This window comes from Merops nubicus, unplaced genomic scaffold (genome assembly GCF_000691845.1).
Source record: "Merops nubicus isolate BGI_N331 unplaced genomic scaffold, ASM69184v1 scaffold11280, whole genome shotgun sequence".
Taxonomy (NCBI): domain Eukaryota; kingdom Metazoa; phylum Chordata; class Aves; order Coraciiformes; family Meropidae; genus Merops; species Merops nubicus.
In genome coordinates this window covers 1-21,254 of record NW_008582183.1, presented here as the reverse complement: position 1 = coordinate 21,254, position 21,254 = coordinate 1, and the positions used below count along the sequence as shown (strand labels likewise).

The 21,254-nt window shown below is 39.6% G+C and overlaps 1 protein-coding gene across 1 annotated transcript; it reads right to left on the bottom strand.

Moving 5' to 3' along the window:
- Window positions 1–29: 29 nt before the first annotated feature.
- Window positions 30–19,029, bottom strand: NPAT (nuclear protein, ataxia-telangiectasia locus; the record flags this gene model as incomplete). The annotated part of the gene is made up of 16 exons (XM_008936894.1): window positions 30–346; window positions 2,026–2,083; window positions 3,114–3,222; window positions 3,310–3,425; window positions 5,251–6,927; window positions 7,670–7,801; window positions 8,121–8,217; window positions 10,280–10,367; window positions 10,451–10,544; window positions 11,087–11,175; window positions 12,053–12,137; window positions 12,630–12,860; window positions 13,905–13,945; window positions 14,421–14,493; window positions 17,232–17,292; window positions 18,911–19,029. Coding segments are annotated over 16 exons (3,387 nt in total), but the record flags the coding sequence as incomplete, so codon positions are not given.
- Window positions 19,030–21,254: the final 2,225 nt, after the last annotated feature.

Sequence of the window (21,254 nt, the reverse complement as noted above, 5' to 3'; positions counted from 1 at the left end):
CTCGGGCTGCGGCTCCTTCGCGGACGCGCCTCTGCTGCCGCCGGCCTCCGGCTTACACAGAATCCTGGGCAGCGTCTTCTCCCTCTCTCTCTTCGCTGCCTGCGCCTTAGCGGAGGATGACACGGAGTCAGCGGTGTCGCTTCGTTCTTTCTGGGGTAAACTCTTTGCAGCCTGAGCCTGGGAGTTTCCTCCTGCAGCGGGTAGGACGTTATCGAAGCACAGCACTCTCCTGTGACTTTCACTTGGTCTGGAATTTGAGCTCGTGCCTTCTGCCGGCACAACAGGCACGTTCTCCTCCACCTTCCTTCCTAGTTCTGCAGTGCTCAGCTTGTCCGAATTTCCAGTCCTGAGAACGAGACAGAAACACTTCACCAACGGACTTGTTCTTACTGGGCAAGTTCATTTCAGCTGGCAGGAAGTCCTCACCCACCCCCAGCTCTCTCCATTCTCTAAATGCAAGTATCTTATCAACACACAAAGACCACAAGTAAGGGATGACAACTACTGGAAGCTCAGAGAGGCCAAAAAGGATGACAAAAGGTATGAACCAAGAGCCTGTAACAAGGACAATTAGGCAGACAGGGACTCTCCAGCCTGTAAAGAGGTAACAGAGGGGAAGTGCAACTGAGCTCTGGGAAAAAAGCCAACAAAAAGGAAGCTATTTGGTCTGTCTTCCAGCAGAAGAACAAGGGGCATCAAGTAACTATTGGGTTCAAAACAAAACGAGGAGGTTTGGACACTGCAGGTGATTAAGCCTGGGAACTTTTTTTTTACCCTGGGATATTTGTGGATGCTGGTAGTTTACTGGAGTTCAGAAAAACTCAGCACACGCAAGAGAGAACAGTCCAGCCCAGAACACACTGGTTGTGGCTCTGGAAATCCTTGGAGCTGCAAGTAAGAGGCTGCCAGAATAATATAGGCAATTTAAGTAAAATTAACCTTGGGATGGTAACCTTGGTACCAGTCTTTGGCATGGCAGAGAAAGCATGGGTGAAAGCAGTTTGATTTATTCCTGCAAAATTTGAAATGAGACAGAGGGCAGAGAGCAGAAATGAGAAACTACATCTCAATTACATCTCTTTACAGGGACCATTTCGCTCTCTTTGCTATGCAAAACGTATGTTTGGAGATCGACTCAAATTAACAGAAAACTGAATTATCTAAGTGATATCATCCAAAAACTTGCTTCTGCAGCTTTTTAGTAAGTTGACTTTATTGTTCCTATTTTTGCCCATTTTTCTAGTATTTTAACTGAATTCTGGGTAGATTAAGTATGTTCTGTTTTTACAATAAAAGAACACTTCACTGCCAATATTTAAACGGAACTCATTTCCTCCTTACACTCTTGCTCCTCCCAACATCCTTTTGCTTAAGTCCATTCATGATAAGAAGAGTTATTACTGAAGCCTTGCTTTCTTCTCTCTCACTTGCCCAACAGAAAACTTATACCTATCCCAATTAGCACTTAATTTATATCACCAAAATGAAGTCAGCATGCTGTTCTCCTCTCCATCTTTCCTTTGTCTTTTCACTTTATAAATGCCCAAGGAGTGCTCTAATCTGCATGGCTGAAACAGAGAGGCAGAACTCAATCTAACCAACTCTGCTGGATTTGGGGCAGAGTGGTAAAGGCAGTGAGGCTGTACCATGGAACCATGGGCACCACTCATCTGAGAAGGAAAAAAAATAAAAAGTTTTAGTCACTCTCCCCATAAATATAACAGGCAATTTCTCCTAGCCTGGACTTCACTCAAATGATTTTTATTTGACAACTGGGACAGGAGGAAATAAACACAAAGCCATACCAAATAAGCACAGGAACAGCAGCAACAGCAAAAGTTGTAGCACAGGCTGTACCTGCACGAGCACACACCTGTACCAATAATTCTAGCAGTCAAACAGGAAGAAATGAAGGGGTTTTTCCTTATGCCACTGTTAAAAAGAGCTGCTCTTCTCTCCACAAGTACTGGACAAATAAATTTGTGGCTGGAGAAATAAAGCAAGTTTGAACAGCCAGCTACTGACCTTTGTGTTCGAGAACTGGTATGGCTCGAAGGCTCAGCTGCACTTGGTACCACTTTTCCTGGAACAACAGATCAAGTTCTAATACATTACAATATTCCACGTAAATCTCCTCACAGCTACTATGATGACGTTACACCTGACACGAGTATCAATGAAGAAAAATGCAGCAATAGAACTCTTCATTTTTTTTTCATAATTTTAATGTTTCCAGATTAACAGGTCAGCAAAGGTTGCCAACAAAGTATGAACACAAAGCTTGCTGTCTACACTTAGATAGTGTGTGGGCCTGGCAAGACAAAAGCGACTACGCTGGGCTTACAGCTGCACAGCAGGGGCTTCCAGGGAGAAGGGAAATAACCACAGGGAACTCTGTTACCCATCATCAAAGCAGAACACAGACTCACTATACAATCCCAGATTTTTTTCTTACTTTGCAACTTCATTCTGTTTTCATTTTTATGTGTGATCCTACTCTGTTTAAAAAAAAACAAAACAAAACAAAAAAAGGATAGGCTAAAGCACAAGTTGTCCTTCTAACTCTATTGTCTATTTTCAACTCTCTCTTTACCCACTCCCAACACTGAGAAGTGAATGTAACTCCAGTCTTGTTTCAATTTACTATGTAAAGAAGCAAGGTCTCAACGAAATTAATCTCTAGAAGTATATACCCAAAATGATGAAGAGAAAAGACTTTTTGTTTGCCTTAGTATGCAACACTTTATCAAATATTTTCCTTAATAAATGTTTAGAATTGCTTGGCTCCAGTGGCAGCACTTACAACCAACAAGATGACAAGTAACCAGAAATATAAAGAAAAAAGACTTTAAAAAAATTGCTTTAGAGCCTTGAAACATTAAATTTTGGAAAAAAAGCTTGATCCCAAATCTGGAATTATTTTATATGCTGGGATTTCTTCTTTGTAAACTGAGCAAATACAGTCACTAACTGCAGGTACAGGCCTCTCTCCAAGCCATCCCAGCAGATAGCTGGCAGAGGGACACTGGTATGTATAAAACCCCATTGCTCAGAGGTGACAGGTCTCTAGAAGCCACCCTTTTTTCTGCCCTTCCAGAATGCAAGGCAGGTACCTGTGTGAGTCTTGTTTCTTGCTCCAGGAATCTTTTGCGATTTGGGAGGGATGGGAAGTTTTGGGACACTTCTGTTGCACACTGGATTAGGCACAGGCATGTGCAGAACCTTGAAAGAATCAAAATATTTCATCACAATGTACCAAAAGACTCCTTATCACTTCAATTCTGAAAAGCTTTATTTGTGACGTGCTACCTGGCGGGCAGGTGCTGAGAACGTATTTCCATTTTGTCCTACCACTGACAGAGGTATCATTCCCACCATTCCTTGCAAAACAGGCTGCACTGGAGATGTAATTATAATGGCAGAACCTAAAAAATATCAAAGTGTTAAAAATCTGCAGAAACTAAAAGTAACTTCAGTGACAATAAAAGCCTCAAGACAGGATTTCCTAAAATGATGCAGTGTCAAACTTGTGGCAAGAAAAGCTTGGCCTTTGTAGAGAAAACCTCACTGTCCTTACTGTATGTCACCACTGGAAAACTGGGTGAGTACCAGTGCTGGTTTTAGTTTCTATCGCATTCTTCAGTTAAAGTCTGTTTTCCTTTCCAAGAAATGGTTCAAAATCAGACCTCAAGTATGACAAGACTATGTTAAGGCTTGAACTTTGAATTAAAGTGATCTATAAAAACCAGGAAAAGTAACATCAAGTAGCTCATTTTGCTGCTTAGCAAGAACAAAAGTTATTTGCATCCTTATATTCTTATATGATTGCATGTCTGTATGTAGAAATCTGATGTATATTCCTGCCTGGTAGGAGGTGCTAAATGTCACACACAGAGATTCTAGTTAATTAGTGGGTTTGAGATTAATTATTTTTTTTAAAAAATAAAGCACGATAAGAATAATTTGGAATATTTAATCATAAAACCATTATGGTTGGAAAAGACCTCCAAAATCATCAAGTCCAACCATCAATCCAACACTACCATGACCACTAAACCATATCCCAAAGTGCCACATCTATACATTTTTTGAACCCCTCCAGGGACGAGGACTCCACCACCTCCCTGGGCAGCCCGTTCCAGTGCCTAAACACTCCTTCAGGAAAAAAAAACTCTTACTAATATGCAATCTAAACCTCCCCATGTCCAACTTAAGCCAATTTCTTCTCATCCTAAGCCAAAGTTTCCTATTTAACTATTTAAAACCATTATTAGAACAGATGTTTTTAAAAAGCTAATCCAATTGTTTCTAACTGTGTCCAGCTGCCACATATATGGGAATTATAAACCAGGGAAACTATCATAGCACTCTAACTGAAAAATGGAATAAAAATTTCAGAAGTAAAATTTATTCCACCCAGCTCTTCAGTTACATGAGCGCTACTCAGAAAATACCAAATGGAAAAAAAAATGGGCAAACTTCTATTCCTCTATTAAAAAAAAGAGCAAAGGTAAGAGTTGCATAAAGAAATCTGATGGATAGAAACGGCTGCACCCTAAGACCCTGCACGTGCTGCTGCAGGGGCCTCTGCCACAGCTGTGAGACTACACACAGAAACCCAAGCGTAGCTGCAACGAGGTTTTAGTTTTGGAAAGAAATCTAAATGTGGTGATTACAGTTGGTTTATAGTTAGGTCTAATGTTCTAAAAAGCATTTGAATTTTTTATCATAGGACTCATAAAAAAATGTTCATACCAGGAAAGATTTTATATTATGGAAGAAAATAAAGTTATACTTTTGTGTTTGTCTAAATGTACTTCTAGTGTAGACCAGGCTTTTAGAAAATGCACCAAAACAAAGAAATCATTTTGGCAAGACTATCTACAGCTCACCAGTTATCTAAACTAACTATGGATACTTGTAACACACAGCATTCTATTTATAACAGGAGCCTTATTAAAACAAACCCCCTGCTTTATTTAGCAAAAAACAACAGAATGTTTTCTAGTGTAAGCCAAAATATGCTTCCTAAAATGCATATCATAAATGCTGAAGTGATATAATTTAAGCTTTTGAAATATGAAGCTAGTTTTTTTCAAAGCAGCCTGGTCAATGACTACTGACAGTTTTTATTTCATTTTTAGTAGCAACTATGTACTAAAAAAATACCTAACTCCTGGCTAGGTTCAAGGGGGAAGATGGAGCAATACAAACACCACGCTTTCAGTGACCTTCCAATAAGGAGATTACCTTGTGGGAAGTTTGGGGAGACTGCCTGGCTTGCTGCAAACGTATTGCTGGCCCTAGGAGGGGTCCGTAACTGCTGCACAGCTGGAGCTTGGGCAGCAAGCGGCATGGAGTTGCTGGGCAATACCACCACGTTTGATGGTGTTACTGCTGTGCCCAAGGTAGCTGGATCAGTCACACAGGTGGCTATGTAAAGGTTGTTTGAGTTCCCAAAAGCTGTGCTTGTCGCTGGCATCAACTGTATAAATCCCCCTTCCTTGGAAAGGTTAGTGGTGCCTGCAACTGAAAAAACAGTGCAGTCTTCATTCTGAGTGTTAACTGAGGTGACCACAGGATCCTTGGGTCTAAGCACGAGAAGATTCTGTTCTGCTAAAGCTGAATCCATGTTTTTTTCTGTGTCTCCTGAAGTTAAACATTTGGATAGGCCTGCTGTTTTGGTTGGGGATTTGGCTGGAGAAGACAGTATTATGGTCGGCAAGTTTTCTCCTGTGATGCTGGAAACAGCATTATTTAACTCCGTGTCTGATGAAATAAATGGATCGTCACTGATGATGATCTTGAGGGACATGATATTAGAAGGATCAACATCCACTGGCTGACTACTAGAAGACACACCACTGACAGTTTTGGCCTCAGCACCCGATTCATCCGCTGAGGATGCAGTTTCTGGGAGAGGAGAGTGGCGTATTTCAGATGTAGTAAGATTATTTTCAGTGGACACTACAGAAATTTCTGTACATGCATCATCACCAGAAGAGAAATACATATTATCAGCATCTACTTTTGTAGAAGATGAAGGTTCCTGCATTTCACCTTGTGTTCTCTCCAAGCTTGACAGTCCTGAAGGGAGGTTAAAATCTTTCTTACAAGGCTTATCAAGAGTATGCTGATCATTTGAGTAAGTTTTGTTAGAAGTATCAACAACTTCAAGCTGCACCTCTGTTTTGTTAAGATCCAAAACCTTTGCTGCAGATCTCTCAGCACAGTCTGACTGCATACTCTGTTCCTGACAGTGAGAGTGGTGGCTGGAGTTCTGTAAAACACCAGGTAAAGTAGCTGTACCATTTGTTGCAGCCTGTTCTTTTCCTGCATCTGCTGATGGGCTAGGAACTGCTGAATTGTTTTTTTGTGGCACCACGCTGTGGCTAGGGCTCCCAACAGAAGGGCTTCCATTAAGTGTTTTTTCAGATAGTGAAGTATCTGGTGATAAGTGGCATTTACTTCCAGAATGTGTTTTGTTTTCACTGGCTGTAGTACCCTCCGCCAATGACATCAAAGACATCTGCGGACTGCCAGAATGAACATATTCCAAATGAGGACTGCTTTGAGCACTAGGACTTAGTGGGCCTTTTTCAATTTCCATAGCTCTTCCACTTTCAGATCCTAATGCAGAGGGCTCTTTTTTATCATAAGGAACCCCACAGTGTTCATTAGATTCGCTGTCAGAACTCTGTCTCTTGCTAGCTTCAGTCAAACCAGGCACAGAGTCAAAAGCGATTTCCAGCTCCCCAATATGTTCAGGGGTGACAGTTTTCAGCAGTTCAGGCTGCTTCTGTGGCCTGCAGCTTCCAGCTGTGTTTTCCTTAGCCATATCACCATCATGAATGCTGGTCTTCAAGGCACACGGTGCTTCTCCTAACTGAAAACCTTTACAGGACAGTGACTCTGTGGAATTAATACCTGTAGAACAGAGAACAAATTAGCTCCAGGATTATTAGAACAGATGATCCATTTACAGAGGTTTGGAAGCAACATACCAGTTCAATGGAAAACTGTTTCACAAGAAGCTACATGGGAATAATGCTACTCATACTTACTTCCCAGCTGGCAAATCAGTTTGTACATAAATAATAAGCATACACATAACAAGCTAATGGATAAAGTCACTAAATCAGATTTCCAGAAGCACAAAAAACATCTCATGATAAAGACCTCTTGGCTCTATTTCTCACATACTTGTCACTAAGGATCTGCTGCTGACTACCATTAAGAACCACATAGACTGACTAAACACCTTTCCTCCAGAGTAAGATTCTTTTTCTGTATTAATTAACCAATACATTACAGAATGGGAGAAAAGATTAATGCAGTTAGACATAAAAATATTATCTCTATGTGTTCCACAGGGAACATTTCAAAGTATCTCTGTTTTGAGTAAGAAAGCAGAGTGGCAGATATTCTGTTTCATACAGGAGCTTACTAAGTACAACTTGTAAGTACACTGACGGACTACTGTTAAATTCAATAGGCTGAAACTTTCTGACAGACTATGTGTATCTGTATGTTCATGCAATATAAATGTCAGATTGGGTAGTACCACTGAAAACAGAAAGACTTTGAAATGTACAAATAGACTGAAAATATTTTCATAATAAAAAATGAACAGACTAGAAGAGATATTAATGAAAAAAACACCACCTACATCTACTACTTTCTTCGGTTCCTAAAGAGCTTTCAAGTGTTTCCAGGTTATTCTCATCCACCAGGACTGCATTTTCCACTCCATTCTGATCAGAAATACCAGCAGGTAAGTTCTTGTTTACCTTGCTTTTTCCTAATTTCAAAATAAAGCATGAAGAATGAGTAAATGTGTCATTTTACAAGCAAATGTCATTATTACACTTTAAATTAAGAAAGGAGATGTCAAATTCAGGAAATCTCACCTTAAACTCAAAAAACTACTTGAAAATGCTGTGCTTTCTAGTCATGCTTAAATGTATATAGATACCTAATCCTGAATTGAGGATTCCATAAGTGCCATGGAGTTCAATTCTCTTGCAGAAGAGGCCTGCTGAATCACCTTTGCTTCTGCAAAGTACTTAGGAAAACTCATCAGTCATGATGAGGGTACAAGTGAATGTCATATACCTTACCGTAATCAAACAAGTCAAAGAGTGCTTGAAAAGCTGGATCTGATTCTGTTTGTTCTAGAATGTCCTGTATAGCCTCTTCTGACATATGAATTTCTCCCTGGGAGAAGAAAAGAGACACAGAACTGTTAGACAGTTACTTTCATAAGCTAAAAAAAAAAAAAAAGCAGTTAAGAATTGTTTTGTTTTCAGATTGGTTTTACTGTCACTGCTGCTCAGCACAGAAGCACAGAGATTAATGCCAGAAACATTTCTGCCACAACTAAAATGTTTGTTAAAAATACTAGTGACTGAACTTTAAAAAATAAGGTCCCTCCAAACTCATACATCTTGGTCAGACATTACACCCTGCACACGAATACTGGAGTATTAACATAATGACTAGCATTGTTTAAAGAAGGACTAAATCCTGGGCTACCCTGGAAGCTTATATAGACAGTATGAATGCTGTGAGCCTGCAGCACCCAACTACTGGTAAAAAACATCCCCAAATTAATCCTGATTTCTTGGGTTTGCATCAACATAGAAGACAGTGCTAAACAAGGGGAAGTTTTATAGGACATGTAATGCATAAATGAAATAACGTAAAATCTTAATGGCTGGACTTGATGATTCTGAAGGTCTCTTCCAACCATAACAACCCTGTGATTCTGTAATTCCAACTATTTTTCTGTGGAAGGCTGTTGGAAGGCACAGCTACAAGGGACACTGCTCTAAGGTTTTTGTTTCAAGCTGACTTGTTTGGTAACAGTCCAGGAAGAAAATGAGCAGGGCGCTCAGTACATATTCAAGCGTTGAAAGTTTCTCCCAGCTTCCTGGAGATCCTCTGAACACCTCACAACTTTTGATTTCGTGGTTTTTAAGGGTGGATATCCCATGTGATAAGTTTGATTTCGTCTTGGCTACCCTAACCAAGTGAAGAAGTTGCTTTTGATTTTGTTTCTGCTCAGAAAAAATGGGATACAGCTTTTCAGCTCTGTATTTTGACAAAAATTGACCCCAAAATGAACAAGTGACGTAAGAATAAGCTTTTAAAAAACAGACACCTCTATGCTGTAAACAGGCAACTACCTGTACTCTCCTGCCCTTTTCACAAGGGCCATGAAGATTATAATTCCCTCATTAAGAGCCCTTTGTAACTCCGACTGCCAGCTCGAGGGCCATAGGAAAACGAAGGGAGAATACTGGAAGTTTATTTTGTAGAAATCATAGAATCATAAAATCCTTTAGGTTGGAAGGGACCTTCAAGATCATCAAGTCCAACCATGGAGCCATTAGGGCTCTAAAGTCCTCTGCTAAAACAGATCAGAATCTGTCAGGGTTGGAAAGGACCACAAGGGTCACCCAGTTCCAACCCCTCTGCCATGAGCAGGGACACCTCCCACTAGATCAGGCTGCCCAGAGCCTCATCCAGCCTGGCCTTAAAGACCCCCAGGGATGGGGCCTCAACCACCTCCCTGGGCAACCTATTTCCTCCAAAAGCAATAAAATAGAAAATTTGAGGAAAAAACATCCTTGATTGGGCTCCAAAGATTATTTCTCTTGCTTTAGTAGACAAGCTGTGTTTATCTTAGAGTAAATCAGAAAATCAGCTCAGACTAAACATGTCTGGAGACCACAAAATATCAAGTTCCTTTTTCTTTTACAAGGCTATTAATCAGATCCCCAGCCAGAGGCTGGTACCAAAGACCCAGTGTCAAGCAGGCAGCTGGTGACCGTGGGACAGAGTACTTAGATCTTTGTTTGCAAGTAATGTTAACAGCTAACCACTGCCAGAAGTGGTCCTCCTCCCTTGGCTTTTGACCCTGCTGCACGCCCATGCTACCTTGTACAGGCACTGGGAATGAACTGAGTGCTGAAATGGCTCAAAATTAACCCCAGCAAAACACTAGTATCTTGTCAGTTCAGCTCCTCGAACCTACCCACCACCATACACCAGGGTAAGAGTTAATGTCTACACAAGGGAAGCTGTGGAACTGACCCCGGGCAGAAGAAACCAGCCACTAGACAGGCTTAGCTGTGATGTACAAGACACAGAAAAAGAAAGAAAAGAAGACAAGAGCAATCTCAGACACCAGACAGAGGTTCAGCATAGTTCCTGTAACTGATCATTCTCATGTGCCTGGTCTCCAAAAACAGTAAACATGGCAAACCACACCTACCTGAAGTCCAAGGATTTCATCAATTGAAGTCTCCTGTTCTGTGGGACCACTGTCTGTCTGTTTAGGGGCCTGAGCAACACTGCCATCACTGAAACACATTAGTCACTAGATCAGAACTCAAAAATAAATCAAACAAGATTACACATGAAGTTTAGGTCATCTTTTTATTACCTGCCCAGGATTTTGTTAATGTTCTCAGCAAGCTTCTCCTGAAGAGATTTGTTGCTCAAGATTTTTTCTCTGGCATTTTCAATAACCAGTTGCTGAAAAAAACAGTTTTAAAGTTGTCAGGTTTCTATTTTTATCAGTCCTAGAAAAGGAGCATGAATTTCCAACTTAACAGTAAAAAGAAAACCCAAACAATTCCCCACAGAGAATTCTTTACAACTGACAGGCAATCTGTGTCTGTGTGACACTGCTAAGAAAATCCCTTGAAAACATTCCTTTGCTTCTGCTCTCCCGAAGTACAGCAAGGCTTATTGTGCTTCCTGGTTTCCAGTCTCTAAAACATCACTGTATTCTGACAGCTTATAGGTATCTTAGCAAAGCAAATAAATCAAGGAAAAAAAAAAAAAAGCCCTCCACATAGCCATGCCATCCTCATTACTTCAGTACACAGAAGAGCTAGTTCAAATACAAACCAGTACATTTACATTCTAAAATTAATTTCTGTAATATTCAAGACAAACACCATGTAAAAGACTAGCTCTTAGTCTGAATTTATTTTCTTAAATGTAAATACATTCCTTAAGTATATACTCACTGGGAAGTTACCATCTATGAATTCTTCAAGTGGCTCACTTTCTTTTTCTGTCAATACTTCATCAGGGTCTTGAGAACTTCTGGTTGCTGTAAGAGGTCCAGCTGTTGCAATGCTTTTCCTCTTCTGAGAGTCACTGGAACATTTCAGGAAATTTATGATGTTTGCCATGTTCTCACAAAATACAACAGACCTAATGGCCAGTAAATAAAGTGTTTCTCTTTCTCCTTAGCAAGTGAAAGATTTTAATCAACAAAAAATTAACTATGTACTGAAGTGAAATAAAATCCCATACCTGCTTCATGTTGTATGCAGTAACACTAAAATCACTTACAAAAAAAACATGCAGGAATAGAGAGGACTTGGAAAAGGTATAAATAAAGAAGGACCTGGGAAAATGATAAGCAAAAGCACTGACCAGGATTTAGTCAAGGATAAAGACAACACATGGAAGACCAAGAGGTCAGTCAACTCATGAAAAACAAAATGACACTGGAATCAAAAGAATAAAAAATGGAAAACGAGTGGAAGAACAGTTTTTCACACCACTTTTTAGTAAGAACCCTAACGGAAATTTCTGCTAACAAAATTTAGTGACCTCTATGGTTTTTCCAAATTAAAAACAGAAAAAAATGCACATTTATATCAATATTCACAATTTTCATAACTGATAAGCATGTTTTGGAAGGAATACTAAACCTTGGGCTCCAAGATTATTTGCCAATGTCTAATACTAGAGTAATGTAAAGACCAGATTTATGTAGCAAAGAAGTACAAGTAGTCTCCTATCAGTCTAATCTTATTTGATTTTCCTTTCCTTTGTGAAACATCACACACTGGCCACTCTCCGTGGATCTTAAATGTGAAACACTCCAGCATCTAAGCAAATTTACAGTAGATGTTAGAACACCACAAACTCTAAACAGTCTTGAAAAACTAACAAAAATCTCACAAAAAAACCCAACCAAACAAACAAAAAAGCAAGTACAACAAAAAAACAGCCTTGTGTTTACCTTTTTCGCCTTCCTGGAGAAAGCAAGTTTGAATGAAGCTTTCGTTCTTGTGATGCTGGGACTTGAATGTGTATGAAATCTCCTGCTTTATAAAGGAAAAAAAATCATGATGCCAGTACCTTTTCCAGTGACACTGCTAAAGCACTACAGAAACTTACATATTCCTTACTGCGTTCAATCAACTCCTAGATATTAATAAAAAATAATTTGGTATTATTAGGAAAAGGATAATCGTTCCTTTTTAAATATACCCTGGGAAAAACATCCATGATGTGGATCATCCCTATATGCCAAAACAAGTGTTTTGGGTGAGGGGGAGAACACAGGATAGAATAGTGACAAATTAATGCACTTCTGATCTCCAAATTCACATCAGCAAGCAAGTATGCAAGAGCCATTTATCTTTTGCACACTCCTTTTGTTTTAATCACCTGACCCCATTTGGAGAGCTAGCACAAAGCATGAATTTTCTGAAACTTCTTTGGTGGAAGATGATTCACCCTGATTTTAGAAAACTTCCCATCTCTTTCCACAGATTTTTCACAGGAAAAAAGGTTAAGAAACACATGCAACTTACTGCTGATCTTGTTTTCATGGGCTTGTGACTGGTGCACAAACAACGTATTCAGCCTGGCCTGTGACACGCTTTGATTTATTGCTGGCCTCTGCATAACTTGAGGAGCTACAGCAGAAGAGGAACCCTGTGGCCCTGGCTGATGGGCTACAGGCAGCAGCAGGGAGCTTGCCGCGGCCGACTGCTGGAGCATCCTCTGCCTTTTCATCTCTACAATCCCGCTTCTGGTGCGTGCTGGAGACAGTAAAGGCAAGATGGTATGACAAAGGAATTTTAAAAGGTTGCTGATTTGCCACAAGATCTAATTAAGGATGCTCCATTGAAACTTCTTTGTGCTTCAACAACTAAGTAATGACACTTAAAAAGCAAGCAACACCCTTTTTTGTCCTCTGTGTTACAGGATTGAGACAAAATAATTCATGAAGTACAGCCAATTTACATAAATGTTGTAACCATGCCTGTATTGCTGCTTAAATATTTACAGGAATAAATCATATCAAAAAGATACTTCATTACACAATATACCAGTTATATTACTGACTTTAACTGAAATAGCTAAACCAATGTATGTTTGTATTTATCAGCCTAAATCTGACAAATTCGAACAGACCACCACCCAAGCCAGTGAATCTCACATCCAAGAACAAATACTACCTAGATTTCACATTTTTTTTTTTCCACACAGGTTACTCACTAGAAATATTATTAAGAGAAAAAATTTTTAAATAAAGTAACTTTTCTTTTGAGAGTTCATTTGGCAGATTTTGTAATGAAAGAAACAATTGTAGACAGAGTAAGAATCTTTTCATATTTCGCTTAGATGTAGATTTGCATGCATAAAAAAATAATTGTCTCAAGATTGTAGTACATTTCTATACTCCCCTTCTACAGAAATGATGCTGCATCATAATCAGACTGGTTGTTTTCAGTTCCTCTATGAACCACAAATTAAGTCAACAGCTTCAGAAACGAAGCAGCAGGTTTTAAACCTTTTAACCATGTAAACTTCTACAAAGTTTTCAGCAGAGAAGAAAATGCTATATTGAGAATTTAAGCCCATTGCAAAAAGCTCAGCTTTTCCTATTTTCCTTTCTTGATCCACTGACTGCACTGAAGACAACAGACATGATGGAAAAAAAAACACTGCAGAAGAGATCTGACAACACTTCAAGAGTATGGATGTGTTACTGGTGGCTGCAGCATTCCCCCATTTTTTGCCAAAACAATTAACTTGAACATAAAGCCTATTGACCTCATACAATTGGCTCAGTTACTTACTCCTTTGATTAGCAGAAAATCCTGTGGAATTCTGCATGCTCCTAGAAAATAAAGCAGGTGACATAAACAAAAGGAGCACAACAGAAACACCCAGCTGCACAGTTCGAGGGTATCTACCACATGGTTAATATTGGCCTGGTTTCAACCACACATTACTCCAGAAAGCTTCAATCTGCTGACTGTTGGTTTTGTTCTTTCAAACAATGGTCACAAATCCTTCAAAGGAAGCTTACTGTTATATTTTTGATCAAGTAACCACAACAGTACCAAATTCTAAATGAGTCATAGTATACTCTTTTACTATAGGAAGGCACATACATTAATGCCCTCCTTATCTGCTAAATCATGAAATGTCTACTCAACTATCAACTCTCACACAGCTATCTATCCTTTTCACCATCTCTCAGAGGCATCTGAGAGCAAAACCATTCTTGTACAATGACATGGGGAGTTGATCAACACAGGCACTCACTCTTAGAGTGAAATTTTACTTGTTTGATTTCAAAACTCTATTACCTGATCTGAGAAAGCGTATAGTCTAATTTTTTCCACAGAGATGACATCATTGCAGGAACTTCAATTGTTGTTTCTAAAATAAAGAAAAAAACTCTTAGATGTCAAAAAACCAATACTTGTTGAGAAAATGCAAAATCACAAGCAAAAGAATTATTATGGCTTGTTTCAGGCATCTGATTTTAGGTGTCTAGTCACCTTCTTACTATTCTGTTAATGAAAGCCCCAACTCCTAACTTAAGAACTTTGACTGACAGGCACACACAATCATCATGGATGCAGTCCTCAGTTTCAGGAGCCTAAATGAAACTGAGGCAAAGACATTTATAATAGTAACTCTCGACACAATATGCAAATGGTGTTGACTCCTGGGCAAACACACAGTAACCCAATCTAACTCACTTCTGCAAATGGTATTCATATTCCCAAGTCACTTGTGTGCTTTTGAAAACTGTAAACTGGTAGACAGGGCTTTAAAAATAATCGTTTATTTTAAGCTGTCACCCACACAGGTAAAAAGGCTTAGGTACTTTTGAAGCACAGAACACTAAGGTATAAATAGAAAGATGTAAGCAGAAAAATTTATAGATCTTTTCAAGGTGCCAAGTATAATGTATTTTGAAGAAACTATGTTTGTGTCTTAGTTGCAATTTCATTTAAACCCAATGTGAAAGGGACAAAACATTCAGATATCTTCCAAATATGACAAATCTTAAATTCCAAGTCTTAGAACCAAGTACCGCTAAAATCTGATTGAACAACATATATCAAAAAAATTTTAAAACTTGGGAACATTCAGAAGCTTTTTTAAAAGAGGAAATGGTCTGTCTCTAATATTCATACAGGATATGAAGTTATCCTGAAATTATCTTAATTGGTTTTAAAAACGAGACAAGAAATTCACACTGTAGGACTCTTCCTGGTTATTTCATAGAATCACAGAACATCTCACCTTATCAGGTCTGGCTGAGCTGGTTTTCCCACAGCAGCTCTCCTGGTGCAGGGCTTTTGTGTTGGGAGGTAGAGGGCTGTTGATAACTCCCATGTTGTGAGCACCACTGAGCAGGGCTCGCACAGCACCAAGGCTCTTTCTAACATTCCCCCCACAGTGGGATGGGGGGGCAGGAACTTGGGGGGAACATAACCAGAACAGCTGACCTGAACTGACCAAAGAGATATTCCAGACCACATGACATCAGCTCAGCTATAAAGCTGGCACAACAGGGGGGGAGGAGGCTACTCTGCCATCCTCTGGAGCCACTGCTAGGCGTTTTGGAGCCCTGCTTCCTAGGAAAGGCCAGAGATTACCTGCTGATGGGAAGCAGGGAATAAATATTTGGGTTTTTTCTCTTTGCTTCCATGCAAAGTGTTGCTCGGCTTTGCTTTCTAGTTAAACTGCTTTTGTTCTTACCCACAAGGGTTTTGTCTCCATCTTAATTTCCTTTCCCCTTTTTGCTCTGCGGAGGAGGGAGAGCAAAGGGGGAGGTTGATAGAGTGGCTTGGTGGGCATTGCTTGCTCAGCCAGGGCTAACCCACCACACTCCTGGTGGAAGGCACCCATAAGGACCATTGAGTCCAACTCCCTGCTTCTCACACAACGACCTAAAACTAAACTGTAGGACTAAACGCTTTGTCCAGATGCTCTTAGAATTCTGACTGGCTTGGTGCCACCACCACTTCCCTGAGGAGCCTGTTTCAGTGACTGGCCACCCTCTCAGTGAAAAGCCTATTCCTAATGTCCAGTTTGACCTTCCCCTGACAAAGCTTCACTTCATTTCCTTGTGTCCTATTGCTAGTCACTACAGAGAAGAGCTCAACACCTCTCCCTCATATTTACAATACAAACAATAAATGCTATAATTTTACAAGCATAAACCTATAGATTTTGCATGCTTTCTTATAACCTTGTGCTTTATTAGATTAGAAGTTTGCTCAAATTTAAAGTGGAAATATATGCTAGCAAATCCAGACTAAGATAATAAATTAATTTTGCTCACAAGGTGCTGATCTAATTGGTTGTTGCCTGCACAATATGGAAAATGCCAACTCCTAGCACAGATGGGGGACAGCTCTCAGTCCACAGAATCATACCATGAGTACCAATAACCTTTACGTTTATTTGTTACTGAAAACTTACTGCATCAGCAACAGCTTCTTGACTGTTTCCCACCTCTACAAAGGCCCCCTCTAAAACAAACAGAGGCTTTTAGTTTTATCTCCCTGTACATATGGCTCATATAGAATCATAGAATCATAGAATCATTTAGGTTGGAAGGGACCTCCAAGATCATCAAATCCAACCACCGAGCCACCAGGGCTCCAAAGTCCTCTGCCAAAACAGATCAGAATCTGTCAGGGTTGGAAGGGACCACAAGGATCACCCAGTTCCAACCCCTCTGCCATGAGCAGGGACACCTCCCACTAGATCAGGCTGCCCAGAGCCTCATCCAGCCTGGCCTTAAAGACCCCCAGGGATGGGGCCTCAACCACCTCCCTGGGCAACCCATTCCAGGGTCTCACCACTCTCATGGGGAAGAACTTCTTCCTCACATCCAGCCTGAATCTGCCCACTTCCAGCTTTGCCCCATTCCCTCTAGTTCTGTTGTTACTTGAGATCCTAAAAAGTCCCTCCCCAGCTTTCTTGTAGGCCCCCCTAAGATACTGGAAGGCCACAATAAGGTCACCTCGGAGCCTTCTCCAGACTGAACAGCCCCAACTCTCTCAGTCTGTCCACGTAGAGGTGGAGGAGGTATTGCCTATTCCACAAGGAGTTCACAGCAGATAAATAAGAAAAATCTCATTCTGAAGGCTTACCTTTTGTTTTCATGGCTACATATTCATTAAGAATAGTTGTCAAGTTTTTTCCACACAGGGACTGGAAGAAAAAAAAAAAAATCTCATCTTAGAATCTTCACTAATAACTTCTACTTCACCTGCTCTATCACACTACACTTAAACAGCTCTTCAGAAGACTACACCAGGCTGACCCTAAAACACAGGGAACTGTACTGTGTGCTGCTGACACTGAGTTGTGTCAATCTAGGGCAGAGAGCACTCCATGGGACAAAAGGCCGTTAAGAACACAGAATCTGAAGTGCTTGACTGCACTGCACCACACTGGTATAGCAGTTAGACCTGCATGGCCTTCACTCACCTTCATTATTATGGAAAAAAAACACAAAGACAAGACAATGAAGAGCTGTAACAGAGTAATGACCATCTATCACCCTGGAACACAACATGCTTTAAGATATAATGAGAGATTCTGTCTAAAGTAAAATTCTACACAGTCATATGGAATTAATTGTCAAACCATATTTACTTGTTCCATTATTTTAGCTGAAATGAAGAGAATTAAGATTTCAAGGTTACCACTATCATTTGCTATATCTTCTTGACTTGTTTGCTAGTGGGAATTCTACAGGCTCTGACAAATACAGCCCTCTATCTTAAGTATTTTGAGCTGACATGAGGATTTTTTCTGCAACACTATTACATCATCACTCTTCTACAAAAAACAGGGGGCAAGTTTCTGCTGAGGAAAGGAAGATAATTAAAAGCTTTAAGAATCTACATGACCTGTTTACATGTTTTTCATGTTTTTGCAGGCCATAGCTTGGTTCTCAACTCCCTACCCCAAAAAGTACAGATGACTGAATACTTATAAATGGAGTAAGTTCAATGGTCTATTCTGAATAGGCACACCAAGACCTTGGATCTCAGAACAGATTTCCACAGATTTTGAAACCTGTGGACAAAATCCTAGACCATATAGTTAACTAACATGCTAGAAGAATGAAACAGAAAAGAGAATGAAGACACACATGTAAACATTAAAAGATTGATACACAGAAATATCTAAACCCTGTAGCTTGGATACTGTATTGAAAATCCATTCTGTATATATTAAAAATGTATAGTATCTAATTACTCTGTAGTTATAGGCACATATCTACATACGTAGCTACACGCTGTATTTGTGCACACCCAAAGTTCCACATCTCACCTGGGACAAAGCAGATGACACTGATCAAAGAGGAAGCTGAACTGAAACAGTTTGTATCAACAAAACTGGGTAGCCTTAGCTAAAGCTGAGGTACCTTATCTAAATATTTATTATGTACTTGAAGTGGAACATTACTAGCTGCCATGTCTAGGATGCAAAAGCTATCTCCAATAAATTACAAGAGAATTCTTGAAATCAATAAAACCCTTGCAACACCCTTCCATAAATGAACCTTAAAGCCACAAAGCAGACTAAATCCAAAATAATGAAACCAATTTTACACTTAAATGTCTCTTAGTAAGATTAAATACTAGAAATAACTGATAATACCACAGGATAAAAAAACCCAAACAACCCAAAACCAGAGGGGATGATCTAACTAAGCATTTTAAGCATTTGAGAAGTAATTGTTACTCTAAGAAATCTCAATTTTCTTCTCCACAGATGCAAGACAATTTAACTTTCTGCTTTGCAAACACAAACTCACCAGCAAGCAGGCTGGAATGAACCCATCCTCTGTACAGTGCTCTGCATATTCTTTCAAATCTGAGCTTTCCAAAATAAATTCACGGCAGGTAGCTAGAAGTTTTTCCTGTTGCAAATACCCTGCAACAAATCAGACAGAAAATTTTGCTATTTCATTTGTTACTTCTACTCAATGAGTATCAAAGCACCAACATAACCAGCTCCACACAGTGTTGAAATAATCAGGTAAAGATCTGTATGTTAGACAAAGAAAGTGAAGCTATTTTGAAAGCACATCTGTATCTTGCAAAATATTTAGTAGTTAACACCAGAAAGAGCACAAAATATTATCGTGATTACAAACTCTCACATGGGCTGAATAACCAGATTTGACAATTAAATGCAATTTTACAATGCTTTGTTAATAAAATGCATTGCTATGTAACGTTAACTCTCCACACACCTTCCTGTTTCAAAACAAGTAAAACACTGTGCAGCTCTTAAAACACTGCCCAAAGTATATTTTAAAAAATGGCATTTTACAAAAGCTAGTACCAGAAAAAGGGTTTTTTCACCCCATTTACTGTAATCTTCATTTCAAACAGATGTACCAGTTCCAACTTGTGCCCTGTACACACCCCATCAGCAGTTACTTCAACAGGAAATATACTGAAAAAGTTTACTTTTCCAAAATTCCATTCCTCAGCAAGTATGTTCTGCTTTAGTCAAGCTTTTTAAGCCCTGCTTTAATCTTCAACCACTCTAAACATTAAAAGATAGAAATAGACCAAGCTGAACAAAGGATTCCAGAACAAAGAACCCCAGAAGAAAATGTCTCCTCTTTCTTGCTCATAGCAGAATGGAACACGCAACGTTTTAAAGAAAGGATAAAATATGGACCCAATTCTACAATGCAAGATACATATATATTAGCATATCTATTTCAGTGGACCCCCAAAATTATTTTTCCTCAGTTCAGGAATGCCTGCAGAGAAATGCAGCCTTTAAGTTTTAATGAAGACAAATCTCTTTCAGCAGATCTGAGAAAAACCAGAAAAAAACAGCTCATATTTCAGACACATAGGCCCCTGGTCAGGTCTTCAACAAAAAAGAAAACTTGGAAGCGAAACACAATTTGGGAATAACCACTGTGAGTTTAATCACAATGTATGAGCTGGCCTATCCAACAGAAGACATCAGCAGTGCCTCTGCAAAGGAAAGGGCTGTCCCATCTAATTTTTCAAATATATTTTGCTAGAAAACTCTCAAGTCACAAATTGCTGGAAGCTGAAGGTGTATTTTGGGGAAACACGATTATAAGCCAATCTTACTCCTGCCCACTGCACCACCTGCTGTTGGCAGGATGGAACACAGGGTCCTGGGCTGCGTGGAGCTTTCTGCTGTTCCTAACAACCAAACTCAGCTGCCTGTTTATGTAAAAAGCTGCAACTTTGCTTTCTTGAAGTACTACTACAGCATTGCAAGGGACAGTCAAATGCTTGCACACAGCCATGTGTGGCACACACACCGACCTCCTGCAAAATAAGGCATTCCAAGGTTTAAAACTGCCTGAGTTAGGATCTTCTGTGCAACTGAACTGAGCTGCTTGTGCACACGTGGTACACAATCTTTAATGTAGCCAAAACCAAATTGAAGGCACAAAAAGTACAGTATCTTCTGAACTAGGCACGACTCAATATTTTGTTTTATCTTAAGAAATGTAAACACACGTCTAGCTGACAGTAAACACTCTCACATTCCTTAGAAAAAAATAAGTTTTCTCATGTATTTTTCTGTGGGTAAGCCCATCTTATAATTTTAATTATGTTGCTTAAACCAGTATTCACCAGTCTTCACAGCACCAGAAAGATTTATCTAGAGAGCAAGAAACCAAAAAGATAAAAAAAAACCCAAAAAGATGAAAAAAGAGCTGCACTGGAAAGCCTGTTTCTCCACCCAAATTCAGAGATGCCTCATGGAATAGGAATACCTATTAGAAGACAGAAATAACTACAAGGAGGATCCTGTTCTACAAGCTTAGGTTGCTTAGAAGTTTTCGAGACATGCTGCACTCACCATGCCACAACAGACACAAGATGGGATGGGTCACCCTTAGGACAGATGATGTTTCCAAGATTGTATACTACATCTTACCTCTGTTAGGTCAGCCTTCTACCCACAAACTTGTAACTTAACCAATTTTTTAAAAGAGAAAAGTACAGTGAGAAACCTCCCTTGAATGATTTTAGATCTTCTTTCACAATGCGTGGAGTTTCTAAAAAGCCTGCTACTTCACAGTAATAGAAAGACTGAATCTCTTAATAGCCTTGTTTCTCATGACAGTAGGAAGAACTACTTCAGGCAGT